This window comes from Rhinichthys klamathensis, unplaced genomic scaffold (assembly GCF_029890125.1).
Source record: "Rhinichthys klamathensis goyatoka isolate OS25496 unplaced genomic scaffold, OSU_Roscu_1.1 h1tg000019l_1, whole genome shotgun sequence".
NCBI lineage: Eukaryota > Metazoa > Chordata > Actinopteri > Cypriniformes > Leuciscidae > Rhinichthys > Rhinichthys klamathensis.
In genome coordinates this window covers 7187919-7204734 of record NW_026606570.1, presented here as the reverse complement: position 1 = coordinate 7204734, position 16816 = coordinate 7187919, and the positions used below count along the sequence as shown (strand labels likewise).

At 37.5% G+C, this 16816-nt stretch overlaps 1 protein-coding gene across 1 annotated transcript; it reads right to left on the bottom strand.

Moving 5' to 3' along the window:
• Positions 1-1223: 1223 nt before the first annotated feature.
• Positions 1224-12400, bottom strand: lhfpl2b (LHFPL tetraspan subfamily member 2b). Its single transcript, XM_056237701.1, has 3 exons — positions 12081-12400; positions 5612-6211; positions 1224-1667 (listed from the first exon to the last, which is right to left on the bottom strand). Exons 2-3 carry the CDS (start codon positions 6018-6020, stop codon positions 1411-1413), a joined length of 666 nt encoding a protein of 221 aa, XP_056093676.1. The 5' UTR covers positions 6021-6211; positions 12081-12400; the 3' UTR covers positions 1224-1410.
• Between the last annotated feature and the right edge of the window lie 4416 nt (positions 12401-16816).

Below are 16816 nucleotides of genomic sequence, written 5' to 3'. Positions count from 1 at the left end.
AAATTCCCATAGAGGCAGGCAGATTTTTATTGTTAAAGGCCAGTTATTTCATGGATCCAGGATACTGTGCATCCCGATAAAGTTCCCTTGGCCTTTGGAATTAAAATAGCCCCACATCATCACATACCCTTCACCATACCTAGAGATTGGCATGGGGTACTTTCCATAAGATCATCTCTCAATGCATGACAACTGTTTAAGTTTCTCCAAGTCATCTAGTGTTGCAAATGAACGTTACCACATGTATTAAAAGTGCTGCAGCGTTTTAAACCTTGTGTAGAATAATACCAATAACATATTTAGCCTAGTTATTTATCTCAAAAGTAAGCTGGAAACGTTCAAAATCAACCGCCAATATCTTCCATCTATAGACAACTTGATCACGTTGAGCTAGGCAGGCTTGGTTTCAGCAACCAGGCACATCAGCTTCACTCACGTCCCGCCTCTTTGCACATTTTCAGTTACCCGGGAATGATGCGCAGTGACGCGCTGCCAAGATGGCGACGGCCGGCTCCGCCCACTTTAGGCTTCAAAAATGCTCTTCAGAAACCTACGGGTCATGTCACGGACACTATTTCCATATTTTTTTACAGTCTATGGTATCGATACTAAAATGTGACATGCAAACACTGCAGATCTCGTATTGGTCAGAGAGAATCGTCACTACCAGCGTCATTGGATTTGTCGCGCACAACTTAAAAAAAAAAAGGCAGTATCGTGGGGAGTAGACGAGGTGGCGGCGCAACTATAACGATAAAGTCTATAATCGCACCCACTTTGAAGCGGTACAAAACTGCAAACCGAGCCAAAGTAAAGCGAGCCGAGTCGTACCACACAGTGGAAAAGCACCAAAAGACTGTGTTATCAAAAGACAAATACCCTGTAGGCCTATTGCAGGATCATGCTATTCCAGAAAGCACATCAATCGCCTTCTGATTGGCTAAACAAAGAATCCATTTTTATTTTACAGTTTAAAGAGATCACAGATACAGGGCAGTTATTTCAGATATCTTTCAGACTACACTTATTTTCAGTATATCATTCCATAAACAAAATTGCTTACAGCATTGTTCCATCCATTATAAAAAAAAAAAAATCCCATGTAAAATTGAGTAACAATCAAAATACTGATAAAATGCATTTGCTTATAAACACAATGTTAAAAAAGGCATTTGTTAGTTTAAAAAGTTTTAGTTTAGTTAGGAATAATTAGCGTAGATTTGTATATTTTGCAATGGCGATACAGCGATAGGATGAGATAAGAGTAAGAAAGCAAAAGCAAATACATTTGTAAAGTCTTTGTTCAGCAGACCGACAGAAGGTCTGAACTACATTCCCATTTATGCAACAGTCATTTCAAGCCGTAAACATGGAAAACAAATGTTTCTCTTTCATTTGAGTGGTTTGGGCTCACAGCACACAAATGAGACTCCGTCCCTCTTCAATCTCATCCTGCACCTTGTCGTTGGAGGTGGCGATCTCAGCCTGGGCTGAAAACATGGCACAGAGAAAAGTGAGAACGGTGCCTCCTATGGCTGTGTAGAAGGCCCAGCCCAGAGAACACAAGCCCACTTTGTATGGCGACGCATCCTGGCCACAGTAGTCAACCACCTTCTTAGAGCCCCAGCCTGCAGGATAGAGCATCAGACCTAGAATGAGGAATAGTCCTGCAAAGAGGAGAACGGGAATGCTGTAATTACAAAGACAACCACTTCAAACAAACAAATAGAAACACATCCAGTACATGAATGTCTAATAATGGCATGAAAACCTACACTTTTACATTTTCCAAAGAAAATAGGAGTGATGTTCTCAACACTACAATACTAGGATGTTGTCACATTTTAAAGAAGGATAGATTTAATCATTCATTTCAATAGTCCGCTCGCATCAAAATTGATAACTGTAATGTAATGTATATATATATATATATATATATATATATATATATATAATGTATTATATATACAGTATAATGATAACTATAACGTTCTGTAAGTGTGTGTATGCAGTTATGTTGTCTGCCACCTTAAATGCTCGAGCTGGATTCTGACTCGCAATGTTTTTATCTTTCATAAAAAATTATTCTGAAAGTTATTTCAATATCATTAATCAGTCATTATTGTTAAATCTATGGTGTGTGTGGACTTCTCAATTCTCATAGAATTTGAATGATGATTAAGGCAAGACATGTGGAGAAACCTTTTAGGTTTTGGGTTGGGTAGTCTTCTTTCAGACCATGTGACCAAAATACACAACGGCATGTGTAATTTATTACACTTTTAAATGTTTGCTTTCAATTAAACGCATATGAGGCATGCATTGATCTAATGTAGCACTAATATTTGCCAAATTTTTAAAGAGGGTTATAGTTCATAGTAAAGAGGGTTACAGAGTTCATAGATCACTTGCTTGAATTATATATCATTTTATTATTTCAACAAATATGTGATTTGATTACATTTTATTACTTTATTCAATTTCTGTACCTGTAAAATGCTGTTAGACCTACCTGAAAGTGTAGTTTTTGATTATTTGTTCTTATTTTTATTTAACATTAGTCCTTTTTCCCCCTAAACATAGCACATACCGAAACCGACACACACACACACACACACACACACACACACACACACACACATATATATATATATATATATATATATATATATATGGATTGGAAACTGAATGCTACCCTCATTTTTCTCTTTAAAGTTGCTCTTTCCTCAGAGACATGCTCATCTAAAACTAGAAACGGAGATTTAGCCTTGTTTGTCCTGACAACAACCCTGTAGCCCTTTTGAACTGTGTGATAACATCATCAGAAGAAATATCTTTACAACATGAACGTTTTCCCTGTAATAACTAAGGGTGAGCCACGAGTCACGATTTAAATTCAGTGTCATTTTGTGCCTCTAATGAGCTATGTGATTATGCTTTAAATAGATATTTGCCTTAAACTCTGTGATTTAGTAAGTACTGTTTAAAAGTCAAGGCAAGAACTCTTGCTGATCTAATCTTCATACCAAACAGAGCCAGTCACTGTGATCCCTCTATTTTATTCCGTGTTTTTACTCTAAATAGGCAAGTGAGATCCTGTCTCTGAAGTCACGCTGAAGTCACGCACTCACTACTCACAAATTACTCAATCACCGTGTCGTAAATCTTTCAATTAAATTATACAAGAGCTATGTAATTTGCTTGTGCCTGTTGTTGGTCTTGGTCTTCTATAAAATGAACCACAATATTTGTATTGTACCGCAATACTCTATTGTTCTAGTGCTTCCAGACATGACTGCAAGTAAGGTACATTATCAAGACTGATCTGTTGGTATTGTGACTCAGAGTGCCCTGCCACAGTCAACATTACAGCTCTGTTCCTTTGAGCTGGTTCGAGAAATGGTAACAAAAGGAGGTTGGATTCCTAGGGCTGTATTCACAAAGCATTCAAGCCGGCATGAAATTAAAATTATTTAATAATTTTATCTTTTCTAAATCCATGCAATAGATTATGAACGATTCATTCATGCATGTGTCATTTTTATTTTATTTACCTCATATTTTTTAATCAGAATGTCATCAGACTTCTCTCTAGTGACAACTCATTCATCCACAACTTGCTCTAAGAGCGGATTCATTTTAGCAAGCAAATCCCACATCTCAAAATCCGATAAACAGCCAAAGGAAAGAATCAAGTTCCCCACCCTACGTTTTCTGTTTTGATAATCAATTACATCAAAATACAGAAGCAAACTACTCACACTCATGTCGTTCCAAACGCGTAAGATTTTCGCTCATCTTCGGAACACAAATAAAGATCTTTTTGATGAAATCTGAGAGCTTTCTGTTCCTTCATAGACAGCTACGCAACTACCACTTTGACGCTTCAAAAAGTTTAAAGAGATCGTATCAACTAATTGTAACAATGTATGTTGATTAGGGAAGAAGGAGGCGGGAACTGGCGAACATACAAGACCATACTTTAATTATAAAATAAATAGACTGCCGCACACATAAACAAAACATAATGTAAAACAGGCCAGGCCTGGTCCTCTCTCGTCCTTCACTGTCGCCACCCCCCCTTTTATGCATGTTTTCTGAAGATTAATGAAAGTCTTACTTAGACTTTTAAAGGGGTCATATAATGGTACATGCACTTTTACAAGTTGATTGTACTGAAATGTGTGTTGGCAGTGCCTGTACACAACCATCATATAATGATAAAAATCCATCCAGTGGTTTTGTTTTAATCTCCTTATATGTTTTCCCCTGCCTCAAATCAAGCCGTTCGGCCGTGTGACTTCACATGGTCAGAAGCCCCTCCCACGATTGTTGATTGACAGGAGTGTTTCAACACAGACCCGCCCTCGCTCGTGAGGGAGCTGTCAATCATAGTCTGCGCGGACAGGCGCGGTCATTGTTGATATGCTGGAGCACTGTCTATGAGCAGAATGGCGTCTAAGCGATTGTGGTGTTCTGTTCTTGGGTGTAATAACGAACACAGCAGTCATTTTAATGTTCCTAAATCTGAACCGCTGAAGACGCAGTGGCTGAGTTTGTTTTCGAAGGGAATTTTCCCCACGAGCAACGTCAATGCTTTCATGTTTGCGCGAATCATTTCTCACCAGACTGCTTTATAAACGAGGATCAGTATAAAGCTGGATTTGCTAAGAAGCTGCTCATGAAAAAAGGATCGGTACCAGATATTTGTGTTCCTGCTGAATCTCCAGAAGAACGGAAGTGAGTGTAACGTTTTATTAAACTTTATATTAATATATTAATCTTTGCAAATCGCTAGCTGCACGCTTCACAATGAATGCGTCTAAGGTTTACACTCAGGGTACATTACAGCATGTTTTCTATGTATGACGTTCTCAATATAATTCATAATCCCACGTTTATACTGAACAACGCGTTATGGTTATTGTGTTATTGTGTTACAAATGGTGTAGGCACAGAACAGAGGGGCGGGGTGAGCAAAGCTCATTATCATTTAAAGTCATATGCACTGAAACGGCGTGCTGAAAACAGAGTTGTTTTTGACCAGGTAAAATAAGTGTTTTCTTACAATACTAATGAGAATTTTTAATTAAAGTATATTACAAACTTTTAATTTAGACCCTAAAGAATCATATTAGCTTGTACAAAAATGGCATTATATGACCCCTTTAATACATTTATTTGGTTGTAAGTAAGAAAGACACACTTATGTTTAAAATGTTTGAGATTTTCAAACATTGTGCCTCTGTTTGCTGGAGATCAAGTTCTGTTTTAAATCAGAAATAGGACAAGCTTAACAAGGTTTTATAAACATTGGAGACACTGAAGTAACATTTCCAATGCCGTAATATTTAGACTGTCTTTTCTGTAATAGGATGATGAGAGTCCTGAAGCTCATAATTAGATAGCATGGTCTTTGAGGTCACCAGAGGAATGTCAAACCCTTGAATCTGTGAGTTCAGAGCATTCTGTGGGGTAACTTGAGTGTCTCACTTAAACACACTCCCTAATTTTCTGTTTAATTGATTGTGGTTTTAAGCTTAAGATGGCCACCATAAACGACTGCCAAGAATCTAAGAAAGCAGTGCTTCGATATACTTTCCCATCTTACCTGCTATTCCTTGAAGCAGACCACACACGTTGAATATGCTCTTCTTCAAGATACTCTGGAAGCACATGCTGAAAACCGAAAGGATGCCCACAACAGACAGGAGAAAGATTCCGATGACTAGAAATATAACAGTTGCCTGCCAGAAGCCACTGGCTATTTCCATAAAGTCTGTGGCGTAGGGCCCACACTGGACCACCTTCTGCTGTGCCATCTTGATGCAGCGGTTATAAATACCCAGGGTGCGCTGGTCGCTGCGTTGGGAAGCGGTGATGGTGAAGTTGAATTCAGAACCATCTGGATTTCCCACGAGCCATTCAGCGCTCATAAATGCCACCAGCTCGGCAAATGCCACCACAATGCTCATCAAGGTCCATAACATAGAGCGGCATGTGACTATGACGTGACACATTCTGCAGAACCTTGATGCCGGCACTTGAGAGGAAACGCTTTCTTCTCTGTTTTAGGTCAAGCAAGCACGTCAGTGAAGGGCCATTGGTGTTATCATCACAACTAAATCAGCCCCATATCTCTTCAAACTGCAACTTCTGAGATCTTGAACCATCTGGAAAGTGTCCATGTACTGACACAGAATGAACAAATCTATGAAGAGGAAAAAAAAGGAACATTTGTTTAGAAAGTTATAATCAAGACCATAAATCTAGATTGCACAAGAGCTCTGAATCAGCACACTGACCTCTGGACCAGAAACAAGGAAATTTGATTCTGTTCTGGGTTTTGAATACATAAAGCTCTCTCTGTAAAATCTTGCACACCGCACACTCTAAAAAATTATTAAAAACTATAAATTGGGCCATTTTGGCAACCCAGCGCTGGGTTGGGTAAAATTTTCGACCCAACATCCTGGGTGTGTTTTTTTTGTTTTTCATGAATTGTTTAAAGTGAAAAAAAAAAATTGAATTCACCCTACTGCAAGGGAGAAGTTTAGGAGTGAAACTGTGAGGACTGAAACTGAGGTGGAAGACATGTTGGAGCCCTAAACAACACAGTATTTAAAGATGCAGTAAGCAATTTCTGAGAAACGCTGCATGAAGTCGGCGTGAAATGGAAGTAGGGGAGGGCGATCTGACGATCCTATATCATGATCAATCTTGAAGACGTCCATGATCTTCTTCTAAGCGAATAGTAGAGACCATGATCGTTATGTCCTCGTAATAATGTTAAAATACAGCAATGACTGCCTACTAGATGACTGTGCTGCTGACTGGCCAAATTGTATCATGTGTCTTTCATGCGTGGTGATGCATTAGAAAAACAATTCAACAGCAGTAGGGATGTGCGATGAATCAAATTTAAGTTTTGGTTTTGATTTTGGCTTCCAATGATTATGAAAACGTGATAATCAAGATACAATGATCATTGGGCCGCATGCCGTTCATCCCCTATAAAGCAGTGTTCTTCTGCCACTCCTTAAAGGGATAGTTCGGCCAAAAATGATATTTAACCCATGCATTACTCACCCTCAAGCCGTTCGAGATGCATATGTCAATCTTGTTGCCGGAAGTCAGATGTTTTCATTTATAAAGTTTTAAATATGTATATTTTTACGACAAAACCGCACGGATTACCCTCAGAAGGCCTTCATTTATCCTCCTGGAGCCGGATGGATTACTTTTGTGAAGGATGTATGCACATTTTGGGACTTGAAGGAGGTGGACCCCATTGCTTCACATTATATCCACTGAAGGGTCTAAGACATTTTCTAAAATAACTGAAAATGTGTTCGTCTGAAACAAGATTGACATATGCATCTCGAACGGCTTGAGGGTGAGTAATGCATGGGTTAAATATCATTTTTGGCCGAATTATCCCTTTAAAAGCCTAAACTTAAAGCTCCAGTCCGCAACTTTTCCTCTTTGTCGCCATCTCTATGTTCGAAATCTGTAACTGCAGTGATTCGCGGAATTATTATCTTTACGTGGGTTGTAAATCGGCATGAAACAGCGCGGATGAACACAGTGCTTTGAGGCGAGTGCTGCTGTCAGTCACCGCGCTGTGTGGATAGCCTACTGTCATACAGAATCACAGATTCACTTTTTGAAAGTTTGACCAACATAAGAATTTTCATAAGAAAATGTCTTCTGAACAAGTAACATCCATTTTTGTTCTGACCAACTAAGGGGGAAAAAGCATTCGACATGATAAGCTTCGTTAGATTTAATCAACGCGATTTACAGCAACCGTGCAAATTATAGCCTACTTTGTTCTCAAATTCATGTTAACAACATCAGCATTGCGTGACTAATGTTAAATTTAATGTGTTTTATGGTTACCTGTGTAGTTCAGAATTCATATTCTCCATAATAGCAAAACGAGAAAGGCACAACAAAGGAAACTCCATAACTGTGTGAATTAAGAAAACGTACTGTTACACGATTGAACTATTGAAATGTCTTACTTGTTCAGCAGAAAAAAGCCGTCTCTTCTTCCGTTTTGAACCCCTTCAAAACACGGAGTTCACGCACCTTTCAAAAGCCCCGCCGATGTTTAAATCCTTGTGTTCGCATGAGACGGTTTCTTTCTCTTTCTCGAGCCACCTTAAATCCGAAGTACGAAGTCTTTTGGGTTTTATAACTGCTGAATCTCCAGTTGACACTGATGATTGTTGTTTGGATCTTCCTGGATGCCATAAGTTTAATCATGTAAAGTGCTGCGAGAAAAGCCTATACATCTAAACATCTCGTCACGCGCAGTATAGCCGAAGGAGCCGAAACTCCTTCTTTATGTGTACGGGTGTGACGTCATGACGCAAAGACATGCTCGAATTTCCCGCGGAAACCCACCAGTACCACTGGAATTAAAATCATTATTACAAGCTAACCGTTTTGAATCTAGCTATGGCAAGCAGATAGTTTTGACCACTGGCAGAATAAGTTTTTTTTAATATAATTATTTTGGATTATTTTTAACTTAAAAAAGTTACGGACTGGAGCTTTAACGTCCAAATGCAGTCTACAGCGGGACATGCTTTATTTTTTGAGTTATTAAAAGCACATTAAACTGCGAAAGAGACTGATCCCCACGCACTTTCTGTGTGCGCGTTGTGAGATGGAGCTGAACACGGACGAGCAAAGTATACTTGGGGTTTCAGGCGCGCACCTAAATGGTCAGATATACACAAAAATATGTAAAATGTCCATCTTGGCGAGTATTTACATAAAGACATTCAGTTATGCCTTAAGTGAATAAATAGTTGGGGAAAGAAATCAGATGTGTGTCATTATATTAGATCCATGCATTCGGTCTTAAAGCCTACAATGCAAATACCTGCTGATGTCTGTGTCATTAATGTTAAACAAAAGACAAAGACATAATCACTCACTGCTCTTGACTGAATAACTTAGTAGTTTTAATAAGAATCAATGTATTTAATTCATACAGTGAATATATCTATGCAGTGTTTTAAAGTTTTACTCAGAGTTTATTTGACAACTGATTGTTTAATGCAATACTGTGTTTTAAATTGTGCAAACAGATAAGAGCATAGGCTTGCTGCTTGTTGGATATTCTTGATAGTACATCCCAAAATTGGGAAGATCGCGATTCAGATCGTGGATCGTGATTGTTTGTTATAAGATTGTGATATGAAATTTTGGGAAGATCGCCCACCCCTAAATGGAAGATTCTTCCTTATTGTGATGTATATTCGAGTAAACAGCTTCTTGAATAATTAAAAATGTAGGGCAGGACTCGATTTTATCCATCGGGAATTAGGGCTGGATTATAAAATGATAAATAATTATTGCGATATAATGTTCCTTGACAAAATGATAATACAAATTTGATAAATGTTCGATGCAATGGTTATGCACAATGCAAATATGTTGTGTATGCCTGTTGCAGACCGTCACACTGGTCCCAATACAATTGGCCAAACTAATAAGCCCTGCCATATCTGTTGCGCGAGCTTAGAGCGAATGAGTCATGTGACCACTAAACACCACACAGAGATCCAGTGAAAAGCGCTTGGGTTCAGTTGAGTTGTCCCATTCAAACCACAAATCAAATGCCTCGTGATTTAAACTATAAAGCCAGAGAAAATGTCTCAAAAAGTCAGAATATTAGAATTTTAACCAATAAACATGGTTACAATTTTAACAGATGTTTACTGTTTTTTGCTTTTTATGAACATAAATTTACATCTGCATCCCAAATTAAGCTACTGCTATTGTCAAAAGACAAAAATATGTAATATCAATTGTTCACATGTTTGGCAAGTGTTCATCGTGTTTTGACAAGAAAACCACAATTAACAGTCTGGCTTCTACAACATTCAATAAGGAGCAAACATCTGCCCTTAAACTTAAAAGAAATAAAGATTTAACATTTATCGTGATAATATTGATATTGAGTGATATGAAAGTTTTTTTTTTTTGTTGCCATTTTGCTCAGCCCTATCAGGAATTGATTGGATAAACATGGTTTGCTATTGTTGTAATCTCATGTGAGTTGCCCCGGTTGTCCCGCTCACTGGGTTGTCTCGCCCTCACACCAATAAACACGTCATCAGAGAAGAAAAGAGATGTTGTTATAAGAGGGAGGGGAAATTTAATCAAGTATAAAGATGTACACGGCTAAATAATTTATAATAAATACAGCAATAATCCATAAAAAAAAAAGAGAAGTGTCAATTTTGGTAAGGGGTGAACCTTCATTCTTCTACTTTCTCTTAAAAAAACGCACTTTTTTTTATTAAATGAGATCGTATATTTACATATGAATTAGCCACCAATTCATTAAGTGTTTGAGTCATTTCACATTGCCTATCACAGGACATTGCTGCAAGCTATATGAAACTTTCACCTAGTCTGTGTTATGACAGGTCCTTACTGTGATACCACAAGATTGTGTAAGTAGCAAATGCCTGTTTGTACAGGCATGTAAGATGGTAAAATAAAGAATGTGAAACAACAAACTCTACTTCTCAAAGAAATCCTAATCTAAACACAAGAAAGGCATGACATTTCAGACTTAAAAAAATCCCTAGTTTAAGTAAACTGAGGCTAAGTACATGATGACAGGTAAGAGTTTCCTTAAAGCCTTCAATGACAGTTCTGTGAAGGTGATATATGAATTTAATAAATGAATGGTTATTAGAGTCGCATCAAGCACTGTTTTATCAGTTAAAATTGAAATGGTAGGCAATCACAACACCATGTCAAGCTTGTTGTCCCAGGAAATCTCCAAATATGTACACATACAGTCTTCTGTATACAGCTTTTTTTGTTGCAATACACTTGTCTATTCAGTCCTCAAGAATGATTGCTTGATTATCAAGCTGCATTGTGAGCTGCTCAACCGTTTACCTGAATGGCCAGAATGTTTCAGATCTAAGAAACACAAAGAATGAGCTCACGCTTAATTTAATCACACCACATGATTTCCCCAAAAAAGGAGACAGCAAACCAAATAGGAAAGTGCCATGGATTCTTAAGGGGCCTGAAGAATGTCAGAGCCTGTTGCTGTGAGATGTGGACACAAAAGGCTCTCCCTGCTGGGGAATTAACATGGTCCTGAAAAGGGATGAAGAGGTTCTCTTCCTCTGAATGAAGATGGAACCAAGTCCCTAGAAACGGTGACAGACTTTCAATGGCTCAATGGAGTTTCAAATGGTTATTTGACCAAATGCTGCCTTCAAAATAGTTTGAAAGCTGACAAGAATCCTTCACTGTATTCATCCTCAAAAATCTTCATCCTATTCAACCTATCTTATATATGTAATTAGTTACTGGTTATTCTACTATCAATATGGTGTTTTCGTTGACAGATTCTCTCACTTTTACTGTAGAACTCCCATAATACAGTGAATCACACGGTGGTAGCCTATCATTGGTATAGTACATCAACAAAATAATATTATGGTACATATCGATAAAACATAATGGTGTTGTCATGTTACCATACCCAAAAACCACAATAATCCCATGGCTCCTTTTTGGTTAGTTAAATATTTATCCCCAAATCATTATGTTTCTATGGCAAAACATGGTATTACTAAAGTGTCATGTTCAGAAAACCATATTTGTTTTATTGCAGCCTACTGTTTGGTTAGAAGCCGATCAAGCCAACCTTGATAATAACTTAATTTAACCCTGAAATCTTAAAAAGTTTACCGGCGTCTCGTGTTATTGTCAAAAAGATCTTCCAAACATTTTGAATACACGGTTTACCAAAGTTTGCATATAAGCACAAATTCAGAAAGCATTTGTATTGATATTTAAGAGACTATGAGAGGCAGTAAATTCCCCTCGCTCACATCTCTCTTCGCTTGTTCTGTTTCTCTGAATGCTTTAGTAAAGTTGTATCATCCCACCACTACAGCTAACAGTAAATGATCTCTTTTGTTCGGCGTGATTTTCGACGATGTCAAAACCAAGATGCGACACAATTTAATTGAGAACAATAACATGCAATCCGAAAGACAAACATAAAATGAATGTATCCCCCTTACCTTAACATTGGTGAATTAACGGGTAGTTCGCTGATTAGTCTTTAACTTCCTGATGTTGGCGGATCTCTTCTGTTCTGACGCTACACGACACGAGCCAGAAGGGAAGAGCCACAGCAGAAACATGCAGCTTCACAATCAGACCTCTGGAGACTGGAATACATGGAAATCATATAATATTCCTTTGTTTAAAGTTCACGGATCCAAGTTCGGTGTTTGTCTCAAATTAATGTCAGTTCTTGCCCACTTCAGCTACTTTCTCATTGTTTCTACACCGCCTCCTTTACTGCAGCCCCTCGGGAAGTTTGTATTGCTCGGAATGCGCCTATGCGCCTAGGTATTAGACTGAGAGCACAGCTCACTGACATAGGCGAGCTCTCCTTTTAATGTTGTAGGCTATCGTCGTTTTCTTTGCTGAAAATGTTTACATTTGTCTGGAGAATCTAATTAACTATATCAGTTCGAGATATTTCAAGAGACACCGTGTATTTTGGGGTGGTGGGAAAGAAAGACATTTTTACAGCTGGATGCTTTTGGCCCTGGGACTTTTAAAACACCTTTTACACTCTCACAAATCTGTTTAATTTGTCCACAGTATCCAACATTGCAGCCTATATATTTCATCACCTGAGAACTCGTCATTTAGCCTATGACAAACTTTTTCTGAAACATTTTCTGTCATGAACATTTCAATACCAGACCAGTGTCATTGTTTACCATGCCGTGACTTTGATGTTTTTTTTAAAGTAACACTATGTAGTTTTTCAACCTTCATAATATATTTCCAAGACCCTTGTGATGGTACATCGACTTAAAATAAGGTAAATGACACGTCTGCCATAGCCTGACGTGGTCTGTATCGCTTTTACTGGCACTATGTAACTTCGGGTTTCGGGTAGGAACCCGTGCACAAAAAGAACTACAAAATTCGACTGCTTTACGGCATACGTCACTTCCCCCACCACTTCCTCAAATAGTCTGTGGCCATTGCAGGCATCCCAAGTCTCCCGGGAGTCTCCTGCGTCTCCCTGATGCCTGCAAATTAGTTCAGATCTGCCGGAATCTAGAGCGCGCATGCGAGACAGAACATACTGCGCGCATAACATACATAGCGCGAGCACGGCTGAGAGAGAGAGAGCGAGAGACCTTGCGAGTGTGCCTCACGAAAGCTAGTCAACCCGCCACCAGCCACCCGCCACCAGCCGCCCCCCCCAGCCGCCCCCCCCCCCCCCCCCCCCCCCGTCAACAATCCAGTCACCAAGATATACCTCCCTGAAATGACTTCTTGCAAGTTGGGATGTCTGCCATTGTTGATTCCAAAGCCGGTGCTGGATAAACAGCGAGCGTGCGCGTGCGACAGTCGGCTGCGGAAGGCTAAATTATTTACGACAGCAGTAATGGACAATTCTGCTTCCAAACTGTAGGGCGACCGCTGAGGAAAAATCACATGGTGTTGCTTTAACCCTTTATAGGGCACTCATTGAAATACTTGGAAATTCTAAATTTCAACCATAGAGTGTTATTGGAGGATATTATAAGACTTCTAAACATTTGTGAGTTTTTAAAAAAATATATTTTTTTAGGTTGGAAATCAAGGGCAATGAAGTTACCATATATGGTTCCTCGCCAGTCTAGGGTAATTTTTTTTCCCTTAAAAAGTGTATATATAAAAATATAATAAAAACACATAAACTTGTTACAAACATAAAAATATTTATTTAGGAACATTTTAAATTATTATTAGGAACATTTTAAATTAAATTACACCTCTTGGCAGAGGGGCCTATATCACTCTGGCCTGGAGTGTCTAGGTTGTGGGTGGGTGGGAGGAAGTCAGGGTCTGCCTCATCATCATCTTCCTCCTCAGAGCCCTCATCATCACTGATGCTGGGGTGGGCTGGCACAACTGTCTCCCTCTTGCCGTAAAAGATTCGCGTAGATAGCTGCAAAGAACAGAGAGTACATTTTTGAGTCAATATCAAGCCCAGTTTGAGTTATTTGTTGAGTAACAGTGAAGTGCAGATCTACTGAAATATAAATAATAAGAAAAATAAGTGAGTAACATTGGACTGGTCTGTCATAATATATGTAAATATATAATAAGAAGTGCAAAATATCATTATAAGTATTAAAAACTGTTATAAAGGTCATAAAACTGACCAAAACCACACATATTTCAATATCTAATATGGCTTGAAAATGTCTATAAATGTGTTACGTTTCCCACTGGATCACTTTATAATGTTATTCAAACCTGTGATAACATCCAATGCACTAGTAAATACTATTGTCCTACATTATAATCATAGACTCTGGTTATAATGCATTATTTGTAGAAAAAATACCCTAGTACGTCTTTTCTATACGCATAGGGCGTATGTCTAAATATGGTCTTCCTATCACTTGCGCTAATCTTACGTGAACAGGGCGTATGATCAAATATGGTCTCACCATTTTTCATGCCACAAATGTCGCTACTTTCAAGAAATCTATGCAAGCAACACCTATCTCAACATGTTGCACAACTATTCAACCATAGAATGTGTGAGTTTCATCAACTTACCATTTTTTGTTTTGAAGTTATTAGCGCTGATGTGGGAGTAGGTAGTAGCGCATAACCTCACTTTCCAATATCCAGAACGACACTGAAGTTTGAAATGCTACGCGCAACTTCTGATTGGTCAGATGCCATGGTGTGACTATCAGTGACGTAGCCTGATCTTCGCTGATTGGCTAGAAGAAATATATACGCTCATACGACAACGCAAACAGGCAGGGGAGAGTCAGTTTGAATGCGCGATTAAGTTACCAAATATGGTTCCTCGCCCGATAAAGGGTTAAATGTAATTTTTTTTTTTTTTTTTTTACACAGTTATATAAATATATTTACGCATTTATTCATTTTTATATATGGTATGGACTTGTGTGTGTGTTTTTATTTTTATTAGGTATCCACTAGATTCTAATTAATATGTATTCCGTGCACATTGTTTTATTTATTTAATGTTTTTATATTGTTTAAGTGACTCTACGTGGCCTCGTTAATTGCCCCTTGGGGACAAATAAAGTGTTTCGAAATTGAAATTGAAATGTGCACTACTCATCTCGCCACTTATCTCAAATATTGGGTTTAATAGCATTCTTTGGAGGAAATTATGTTTTAAAAATATTTTGGAATGGCCAACATCCTTTTAAATTCACAATTAAATAGTCAAGATCTCAAGATCGTCAGTGTTTTCTTACTAAACACGGCTTACTTTTGAAGGAAAAAAATGAATCATGGAGAAAACTGCTTGGTTCCCATACTTTACAAATGCAAATACAGATTAAAATGTGTGTTGTGGTGCTATATGTTGCTGCAACTGTGGGACAGACATAATTTAAATAATTTTCACACAATAAATAGGCCTACTGAAAAGGTTTATGTATTCCAGTCTTTGTTGAGTTCATAATAGTAGTAATAATTTTTATAATTTAAATAAAATAAAACAATAAAAATTATAAAAACATTTAATAAAAAATACACAAATACAATTTTAAAATCATGATATTTTATTCTTTTTAAGGGATTTTAATAGTTTAAGATTTAAAGTCTGTGTCTAGATCAATGTGTCTGGTGAGCCAATAACATAGACAAAAGGCTTTTGAAAATAAATGAAGTATCTTCATATAACAAAAAGAATGAAAAACCTTTATTTATTATTTTTAATACAAATCAACCCTTCTGACATAATAAAGTTTAAAGATTTTTTTTAAATGTCCACCTGCAGTTATACAATTATACAAAATATTACACAAAGATTACCAATCTGTAATATTTAAATATTAAGATTTTGAGGCCAGTGTATTAAAAAGATTCCATATAAGGACAATGGGCCTATTGAAGTATGAATTAACAAAAGCATGTTGTAGTACTTCTGTGTCAACTCTAGAGAGCTCTATTGTGTCTTTTACTGTAAGTGAGTGAAGGTGACGAGTGTGGGATATAATATTGTGTATAAAGTGTGTAAAAAAAAAGCATGACAGTACACACTGTTCTCAAACAAAGTCCAGACTATCCGATGCTTTAATACTGTCTACAGCTGAATTATTTAGTAAAGCAAATGCCCTACTCTTCTTTGTCATGTGCAGATTTGCTGACTGTCACTTTATTGTCACTATTATCATTTTATCCTTAACATATTTTAGTAGCCTATTTTTATTTTGAACTAAAAAACAACCTTAGCCCAAGATCAAGCCACTGAAAGAAAAAAAAAATAACTCTGATAAATACCTTCACATGTCTCATCCTTACATAATCTGCCCTGCAGAATTCAGGTCTGTCTTTTCCCACTCAAGTTTTTGGATGTAATCATGTTGAGAAATGTATTGACTTGCCAGTGAGATAAATGTCTATGAAGCAAATGGGATGAAATACTTTGTACATCCCCTAGATGCTTGACAGAATATGTAAGTCATAGTTTCCCAACCTTTTTTAATGAACTGAATTGTTCAATTTGTCAAACATGTATGTTTAAAATTATCCAAATATTTTATTTTGTAAATTTAATAAAACGTAAATAGCATGATTTGCATGATTTAAGTACAAATATTTATTGCAAGTAAATGGTAATGTAAATGAAGTTTCACTCTACAAACAGTTCATTGTAAACATGTTTCTGTCTATCCATCCTGGTTTGTTCTTAGAAACTAACTGTGACTTTCCCTGGCAGTAGGATTTTAAAAGACATCTAGATTGA